This window comes from Populus euphratica, unplaced genomic scaffold (genome assembly GCF_000495115.2).
Source record: "Populus euphratica unplaced genomic scaffold, PopEup_1.0 scaffold49.1, whole genome shotgun sequence".
Taxonomy (NCBI): domain Eukaryota; kingdom Viridiplantae; phylum Streptophyta; class Magnoliopsida; order Malpighiales; family Salicaceae; genus Populus; species Populus euphratica.
The window spans coordinates 219,815-230,044 of NW_011499875.1; the positions used below are offsets into that span (position 1 = coordinate 219,815).

The following is a 10,230-nucleotide window of genomic DNA, read 5'->3' on the forward strand; positions in this document are numbered from 1 at the left end:
ATGTAAATGTATTTTTAAATAAAAATCATTTAAAAAAACAATTGTTAAAATATTCTTTAAAAAAATTTAGCACAAAAAAATCAAAACTTGTGGCAGTTGAATCCTATAATTTAAAATGCATTAGTATAATAATGTTTTAAAACATGAAGTTACTTGTAGACTATTTGTTTTTGTAGTCTTAAAAATTTTAATTTTTTTATTTAAAATTATTTTTTTTCTAATATTTTGATTTGATAATATTAAAAATAATTTTTTTTAAAATAAAAAAAATATTATTTTAATATATTTTTAAATAAATATTTTTAAAATGCAAGCTATTATAATTTCAAATGATACCTACCACCCAAAAAAACCCTATCATTCCCACCCCCTTCTCTCTCTCTATCTCTCAAAAATTGAAAATAATAAATAAATATAAAAGAAGCCTCATCATTCCCACGTGGCTTCCCGTCAAACACTTTATACCTAAAATACCGCATGCAAATCAGTAAAGGAGCCCGTGTTCATTCACCTTTGTCTCCTCTCTCTCCTTTCAAAATGCACAGTCAAGACCCTCGCTGAAACGCACACAGACGCACTTCCTTGAAAAACCAGTCTACTTCCCCACTCTCTCTGCAAGTAGTTACTTTGTCTCATTCCTGCATCTAATTTCGATCAACATTTGCATTTTAAATTGCCCTTTACTAACAAATACTAGTATAATCCCTCAGAAAACAGAACCATATGTGATTTTCACTATCTCTCTCTCTCTAGATCTACAAATTTCTCAAAGATATAAACTTTACAAGAACCCATTTCATTTTTTTACACAAATTTAAAAGCCCACTTCACCAAACTCTCATTAGTTTCCTATAAATGTAATGCCTCTCGGTTTGAGATCTGAAAGGTTGAAGCGTTGAGGGGCCAGTGATGTAATTCGGGTGGCATTTTGTTGCGAGTGATATTTAAAGAGGAGCGATGGGATCCAGTGGAAGCAAGGCATATCGTGTTGGTGCCTCGTCGTCGTCGTCATCAAGTGGAAGTGGACGGAAGGGAAAATCTAAAGGGAGGAGTAAGGTTTTCCAGTCTTCTTGTTTGGGTACTTCTTGTGGATCTCGCGATAGTACTAGTGGTGACCATGTCAGTCGCTCTATCATTGCTCCATCTTTGACTTCTTTGGCTGTCTTACTTTTAGTTTTCTAAATTTTAATGCATTTTAGTTCTTCTGTTTATTCACTCACTCGTGTGCCATGTCAATGGAAAATGCATGTTTTCTTTTCTCGAATCGTGGAAAATGTGTTAACGTATCTTTTGAGGACTTGTGTTTATTAAGTATCATCATTGTTGTTGTTATGGTGCTATCATTGATTTGTAAGAATGATGCGAGAGTTTACTGGTTATAGGTTTTTGAAGGACTAAAGTTGTTTTACCCATGCTCTTTTAGGTTTGTGATGATGGGAATAAAGAAAATTGTGAAGGAAATGCTTCATCTACTAACCGGAATGAAATAGACTCCGATGAGGTTAAAATTGAGTGTTATGGAAAGGTTAAAGTGGAGCAATCTGATAAAACGCCCTGTATATCGTCGGATGTTGAGCTTGATGAATGGAATCACGCAAGTATCACAAACACTTCCTCTAGAACAGGTAGCAGCTCTGCTCGAGCTGCTGCTCCTACACAGTCATTGACCCTTCCAAGTCGGCTTCTTTCTCGCTTGAGTTTTATTCCCGGTAATGTGAGTTTTAGGTTGAGCAGAGCAGTGAGTTTAGGATCGTCAAGGGCATATCACACCCATTCTACCGGTCCCAGAATGTTTGAGGGTGAAGATGAGATTCGCCATCATCCACAGTCCGCCAATTCTGTTGTTGATGGAAATGGAAATGAAATACAACAAATTAGTGATTTATTGGCTACATCCCTGGTGAGTAGAACTGCTGCACATCATCATGAAGATACGGCTGCTGGTTTGCAGTTGCATAGTCAAGCACCTGATCTCTTGGACAACATGCAAGAAAACCAGAATATTTTTTCAATTCGCAATACAGGAAGAGATGGAGGTGGAAATAGAGTGGAGGTTGATGCAAACTTACGTTCTCCTAGAATGTTCAATGACATGGATGGGATTGAGACCAGACTTTCCGATAGGCGAATTGGAGCACGAGAACCTGCTGAGCGTAATGTTCGTTTTAGCCGAACCTTAAGTGTTGGAAGACTTCGTGATAGAGTTCTTCGTCGGTCATCACTGCCAGAACTTACATTTTGTCCCTTGCAACAAGAGAGAGAAATGAGAGGTTCTAGCCAGGATAGTGGGAGACAGGGAGTGGGTGGGGAGATGAGGGTGTCAGAATCTGAAGGGAATACTCAAACCTCTACAACTGCACTGGGTTATCCTCCATCTGGCATGTCTAGCTCACTGTTCAGCATTCAAGATCATGAGTTGGAAACTTCTAGAACAAGAGAAGCCAGGTATCGTGACTTGCTGGAGCATAGATCAAATTTCCTTGAACGGAGGAGAAGAATACGATCTCAGGTATGTAAATTCCCTATACTTTATAATTATTGAAAGTTTCCATAGGACATATTTTCATCTAAAGAACACATTGTGCCTGGCTTGTACCTTTTTATGTTGAACATTGAGTATTATATATGTTGTCGAACAGTATGTGGTGAAGTAGTGAATGCTTTCTACATGTAGAGCAGACCATTTGATGGTCTTGTTTGGGATTGACTTGGGCCAAAGCCATTCCTGTTGCTTATATAAAATTAACATTTCCTGCATTGTGCTTACCTGCTGTTGGAACAGTTTTCACCTGAAAGGCAATAAAAGGGACCCATCTATATCTGGGCTAAATCTCATGTCTCTTTCAGCCTTGCTTTCCTTTGTACTTCATTTACCTTTCCAGTGCTTGAAATTGAACAAATTACTGACCATCGCATCGAAGGGTTTAGGTTCGTGCTCTTCAGAGGTTGGGAAGCCGTTTCGAAAACCTCTCTGGACATGAGAGGTCTTGTATTTTATCTGGTCAACACAGAACAGGTCGCTGTACATGTCGTGTAAATAATCGAGACGCAAACTTAAATGATGACACAAGTGCAAGGGCTAGCATATCAAGAATTGTCATGTTAGCTGAAGCTCTATTTGAGGTAATAGACCGTTAACTTTGTGCTGTTTATCCTCCAGTTTTTATCTCCATTTTTTCTCCTTTTTTATTTAGATCTTTGTAAGCTGAATCTTTCATACTGTATAATCAGGTTCTGGATGAAATTCACCAGCAATCAGTTGTATTATCCTCTCGTCCTTCCATATCTTCACTTGGATCTGTACCTGCTCCTAATGAAATAGTGGAATCTTTGCCAGTTAAATTATATGCCAAGTCCCAGAAACATCAGAATGAGGATACAGCTCAGTAAGTAGCCATATTTGATCAGATTTTAGTGTGTTATATTTCTCAAATGGAAGTGACTAAATTTTTGTTTGAATAACTAAAATACAACAATGAATGTGTATCTATGCATGTATAGGGTTTTTAAATGCAAATAATTTGTATTCCTGGCTTCTGATTTTACATCAGGGCCAATATAGTGAAGGTTCTGTGTAGATACATTTTAGGGTTGGCAGTTGACAGTGAGGATTTCTATATATTTCCTCAATCCACAAACTTTAACTGCTTGTATCAGCTACATCTAGAAAAATTGCAATCTGGTTAACTGCTGGTGAAAAATTCTGCAAAGACTGTTTTGGATCAAGTATCTAAAGTGCCTGCCAGGCTCTGAGCATACCTTCACAAAATGAGAAATCCCATTGCTGCGACAAAGTGTTAGTCTAATACCTTGTGAACCATATCTCCTGTTAGCTCCTCCACGTGGTAACTTAAATCTCCTCAATCTTCCTAATCAGCCTGCTGTCCCAGTAATTAAGCACTGATTTTCTCCAGTTTCAATTTTGCCAATATTATGTCTTTTGCGCTCTAATAGGAACCCTTCAACCTGATTTGAATGGTACATTGAATAAATGCCTTGAAGGGATGCCTTGTTTATTCTTATCCTCCACTTTGCAACTTGTGGATTTCACACATGTTCCATGTCTGATTGTGTTGACATGGGCACGCAGGTGTCTTGAGGAAATTGCCAACTCTGAGCAATGTATTGTGATAAGATATATAATTGCTTCTCCATTTCCTCAAATCTCCTATTCTACATGCAGGCAGCTACATTGAAACCATCTAATGTATTATGTAGTTAAGCAGTCGACATATTCAGTGTACAGTTAGTTACCTTCATATTAAGTACCACATAAAGCTCACTTAAATAAAGTTTGTGATCTTCTTCTTCTTCTTCTTGTCATGAAAAGGTGTCATATTGTGTGTAAGCATTATTTTTTATTATCTGCAATCTTTTGTGTAAGTTTTTAATGCTTGTTCCAGGTTAGAAGGTTCACCTAGCAGTCTTTCTTCTGTTTTCATAATCTTGTTATTTTCATTACATTGTTTTATGCTTTTCTTATCCAAGTCAATGAAGTTTGATTGAATTTTCATATTGCATCACTGTCTCTTTATCATGATTGTCTTTTTACTTGTGCTCCTCTCCCTTTTTTCCATTTAAATAACAGATGTTACATATGCCTTGTGGAATATGAGGAAGGAGACAGCATGCGAGTGTTGCCTTGCCATCATGAATTCCACAGAACATGTGTGGACAAGTGGCTTAAGGAGATTCACAGGTATTCTTTTTGAACCCTGAATTTATAACTAACAGCCAATAAATACATGCATCTACACATGCATGTTTAAAATAAACTCTTCTGTTGTGAAAGTACACAATTCTTATTTGTCCTTGCTTAAGTTTTTTTTTTTTTTTGGTAATGTTAAAGGACAGCTCTGCAGAAAATTTGAGATTGTCAAATTTGTATTTGCAGTACACATGACTCATGTGTTGGGTCACTGACTAGTGATGCTAATATAAGTTGATAAAACTGACCGAAGGTTACACAATGTTGATTAGAATGCCAAGCACAACTATCAGAATGGCTCCAAAATTTCGTTTGTTGCTAGATCAGAGCAGCTATGCAGAACTCCAGTATATTTTCACTCTTTGTACTTTCATGTGGGGTCCTTGTCTATTGTAAGTAGGTCCCAAATGATCTAACAGAAGGTGCTCTTCACTGGAAGCGCTACATAACTCCTCATATCATAAGGCTTATCAAATTTGTATCATCTGACTTTGTTCTTGTTGAATCACTAGAAATCTTAAAATGGATCTGGGCTTTTGGGTTTTTCTTGGTGCTGTGAGTTCTGCATGTCTTTCAAATATGCAGCAACAGATTTTTTGTTGGGATTTGTTTGATAGCAACCTCGAGGTTGGCCTGATTTATATCTTTGTTTATACCCAATGGCTTGCCTGACTTGTATAATTGAGTGCAAATTGTAACCCGCAAGAGGAAATTTGTTACTAACATGACAACACCGGGTCTTAAAAGTTACGACTTATAACCACTGGCTGTCTGTCCCCATGAGAACATTATTATGCAGATTGAATGCTTTGCATGCTAGCTGCTGGTGTAATGTCAGATTGCTCCCTCGTCTTTTAAGTTTTAATTTTATATTGGCAGTGTATTATCTAGTCGTTTGACTTACTTTTTAATGGTTTGCAGGGTATGTCCACTTTGTCGTGGTGATATTTGTAGATCTGAATCATCGCCTGCTGAGAACTAAGGCGACCAGTTTACAAGCAGCTACCTGATGACCTCAGGAACTCCTGCCATCACCAAGTTCTCCAGCATGACAAATGTCTCAAAAGTTCAGTCCTTTTCTAACAGCACAGTTGATTTTTCTGTGGTTTCAGTGCAAGCTGATTAACGTTGAATTCTGGCTGAAATGGACTGAACCATGGTTTGAGGTGGTCGGCTGTATGTGGGGTGGAATTTTTGCTCATTCCATTTTTTTCATTTGGCCTAGAAACCCAAATGATATATTCAGCAAAGAGGCTCTTTTATCATATTGAAACGTCAAGCATCTAATATCAGTCCTTCCATTTTTTTGGTGCTTATTCTCACAGGGATCCAACTTGTAACGATTTCTCTTGTTCACCACCGTGTATTTTATTTTCGAAAGTAATTCAAAATTTAGTGATCCCAGTATTTGATTCAATCAGATATCTTCTCCATGAAGGTTATGAAACCAATAGATTTTCAATCTCGGACTCTGGAGCCCCTAATCCCCTGAAACCATGTTATCACCTTTCCCTCCATGTGAATGCTTGCCGTGAATAACATATGATGTGTTCTGATAATTGAGAAGAAGGCTAGGTTTATATTACCAACTCATGAGATTATCGCTGTTAAATTGTGGAAAATCCAACTTCACTTGTCTCCATTGAATCTGTTGCTGGCCTTTTGGTGGCTCGGTCTCATTCAATAAATTGGTTGTTCCTCCTCTTGCTGATGATCCAAGTTGGTTACGGTTTCAATAATCGGAACATTTGGGTTCCACCAAATATTGCAAATCAGGGAAAACCTGGCTCTGATATCAAATTGGAATAAATTTCAAATTGAATTTAGGATAATAATGAAAATTTATTGAATTCAAGGACTGGATTAGAAATGGGAAAAAGGATTCAATTAACTATAACTAAGGACTCAATTAAATAAGACCTAGAATTTCTAGGTTGATTCAAGGTAATATAGGCCTCCAAGAACTAACAAGATAGTCGATAATAGTTTTATAACAAAGAAAAACGATCCATTATTATTTCTTAAATAACAACAAAATGAATCAATTTGAAATTCAAATACATTGGGTTTGAATTTGAAAAGATCCAAACCATGTTGCAATTATGGGTATAATTTTCTCCTTGATAAGAAAACGTCTTTGATCTCCTTTCAGAGTGCCCGTTCCTAAATATAGCCCTTCCTTCAACTTTCTTCATCCTAATCATCCATCCACCCTTCAATTCTTTTGAATATTCAAGGAGTATTTGGACGATGGTAAAATTTAATTTTTAAAATGTTTCTTTTTAATATATTAAAATAATATATCAATTCATTAAAATAACCTTTTATTTTTATAAAAAGACAAAAAAACTTTGAGCTTTTCTTGCTACACCTTCTTTGTCGGCCACAACATAGACCTTTAAATAACAGTAATTTATTACTTAAGAAGCCCAGCATGAAATAAATAAAAATGCCATGCCTATATGCCACCATGAGTTTATAAAATAAATATATTTAATAATATTATAATTATAAATCAGTATTAAATAAATAATAAAAATTAAAAATATGATAAAACCAATATTATACAGTGAAAAAAAAATATGCTGGTGATTAGAAATTTAGAAAATAAACAAAATAACTTATAATAATCCATAATACTCTGTGAAGAAAGAAACAATAATTTTCCTACATGATTTAGCTTTGCTGTTAATAAAAAATAAAAAAAATTATAAAGCTAAATTCTTTACCAACTTAATATTAAAACAAAATCGACAAAGATAATTTTGGAAGAAAAAAAAAACCACAAGAAAAAATATTGTAGCAATTGATAATGTTTTATGAGAAAAACTACAGTGTTTTTTTCAATAAAATCAATAAAGATAATTTTAAAAAAATCATTAAAAAAACCATTTAGAGAAATACTGTAACAATTCACAATGCTTTATAAAGAAAACTGCAACGCTTTTCCCATATGATTTAGCTTTATTATAATTATAATTCTTAATCAACTCAATATTACAAAAAATAAAATCAATAAAGATAATTTTTTAAAAAATCATAAAAAAATCATATCAGAAAATACTGTAGCAATTCCGGTGTTTTAAAGAAAAAAAATAGCAAAGCTAAATTCTCTATCAACTCAATATTAAAAAAATAAAATAGATAGAGATAATTTTGGAAAAAAAACATAACAAAAAAAAGCACAAAAAATAGGACAAAAAAACCTTGTTGGAAACACTATAGCAATTCATAGTGTTTTGTGATGAAAACTACAGTACTTCCCTATATAATTTAGCTTTATTTGTAATTATAATTCTCAACCAACTTAATATTAAAAAAAAATTAACAAAGATAATTTTAAAAAAATCATAATAAAAAAATCATGTGCAGAAATACTGTAGTAATCCAGAGTATTTAATGAGAAAAATTACAATGCTTTTCTCGTATGATTAAGATTTATTAAAATGCTAAATTCTAACCAGCTCAATATTAAAAAACTAAAACTGACAAAAATAATTTTGAAAAAAATTATTACAAAAAAACACAAAGGAAATTGAAAAAAAGTCATGCGAGGAAAAACTGTAGCAATCCATAATGTTTTGTAAGGAAAGGTACAATTTTTTCTTTACATGATTTAACCTTATTTGTATTTACTTATAATTATAATTCTCAATCAGCTCAATATTAAAAAAATAAAATTGACAAATATAATTTGAGAAAAAACAAAAAAAAACCATGTTGTAAAAATACCGTAGCAATCCACAGTGATTTGCAAGGAAAGCTATAGTGCTTTCCTCATATATTATAACTGTAATTGTTAATTAAAAATAAAATTGATAAAGATAATTTTCAAAAGAATCATTAAAAAAAACAAAAAAAACTATGTTGACAAATACTTTAGCAATCCACAATGTTTTAAAGGAAAAAAATTACAAAACTAAATTCTCAATCAGCTCAATATTAAAAAAATAAAATCGACACATATAATTTAAAAAGTATATAAAAAATAGAACAGAAAAATTATGTGGAAAAACATAGTAGCAATCCACAGTATTTTAAAGGAAAAAAATTACAAAGTTAAAATTTTAACCAGCGCAGTTTAAAAAAAATAAAATTGACAAAGATAATTTTAGAGAAAAAAACAATTACAAAAAGAAAAAGAAAAATAAAAAGGGGAAAGTACTATAGAAAAAAACAAAAAAAAGAAAAGAAAAAGTATTGTAGCAATATACAATAACATGTGAGGAAAGCTATAATATTTTCCCTCGCATGTTTTAGCTTTATGTACTAGTTTTTATGCCCGCACAATGTTACGGTTGTTTTAAGTGAAATTTAATTCTAGTTATTATAATAAAAAGTGATAAAATAATCAGAAATGTTTTGCATAAAAAAACATGGCATTCATAAAATTAGTGTTAGATTGTAAAAGTTAAGTAAATCTAGTTAAATCTAAGCAGAATAACGTAGCAACTTAAATTTTATCTTGTTGGGGTTGTCTCGTGTTGGTAGACAATTTTTTTATACCATTTTGAGTGCTACAATTTATTTATTTATTAATAGTGTTGTTATAATTTTATTGCATCTAAATTCTTAATATATCTTAGCATTACATGGTATATTCTAATTTATTTCTTTTTTTTTACATTTTGATGAAACTCTCAAAACTCAAGTTCTTATATATCTAGATTACAAAAATTATAAAATAGAATAGAAATTTAGTATCGATACTGGTTTAATAATTAAACTGAAAAATTATAATTGGTCATTTATTTTTCTTATATCTGATAAATGATTTAAATCCAGTGCTTGACAAAAGAAATGACCAACATTTTCTAGGCAAGATAAAATCTTTGCAACATTTGTATGTCATAATAGGTGCCTCATGCGCTAAACAAACACGGCTATTTCATGCGCTAAACAAATAGTTGACCAGTAGCTTCTACGTGTTAAAAGTCGAAAGCCACGTATCAAATATTATGGAAGAAAAACGCTACAAAGTGTCATCTCAGCCCACTAATGCATAATAATTTGAGATGTAAACAACAATATGAATACAATAATTTATCATAACATAGTCGTAAAAGCAACAGAGGCATGTTCTAACCTTGAAGTCTAAGTTATATCCTGAAAGATAATTTGAAAGAGAAAATGAAGAACTGCAATGACCAAGAAAAACCGATGATAAATAATAGAAAAATAGGAAAAAGAGGAATGCAGACAACAAAACAATAAACAACTATATGTGAAATAAAAAAAAGGAAGAAATGATAAAGAACCTAGGAACTAATACATGATAAAAAAAAAAAAAAGCAAAATATTACAGCTAACTGTTCCAAAATCTACCTCTGAACAACCATATTACAAAAACACAAAACTATACTTAAAAAATTAAAGAAAAAATCATGCAAGTTATAAATTGAGACATCAGCAAAAATCACTACTCAAATGGTGGCATGAGAAAACAACCTAAATAATAGCATGAAAAGCCAGTAAAGAAAAGCTTATAACTAGAGAAAAGCATACAAAAACATGATAGGGAA

The 10,230-nt window shown here is 32.7% G+C and overlaps 1 protein-coding gene across 1 annotated transcript; it reads left to right on the forward strand.

The window, feature by feature from the left end:
- Positions 1-469: 469 nt before the first annotated feature.
- LOC105128143 (uncharacterized) lies at positions 470-6,064 on the forward strand. Its single transcript, XM_011029671.1, has 6 exons — positions 470-1,119; positions 1,424-2,509; positions 2,929-3,123; positions 3,232-3,386; positions 4,589-4,699; positions 5,630-6,064. Exons 1-6 carry the CDS (start codon positions 958-960, stop codon positions 5,688-5,690), a joined length of 1,770 nt encoding a protein of 589 aa, XP_011027973.1. The 5' UTR covers positions 470-957; the 3' UTR covers positions 5,691-6,064.
- The last annotated feature ends 4,166 nt before the right edge of the window (positions 6,065-10,230 follow it).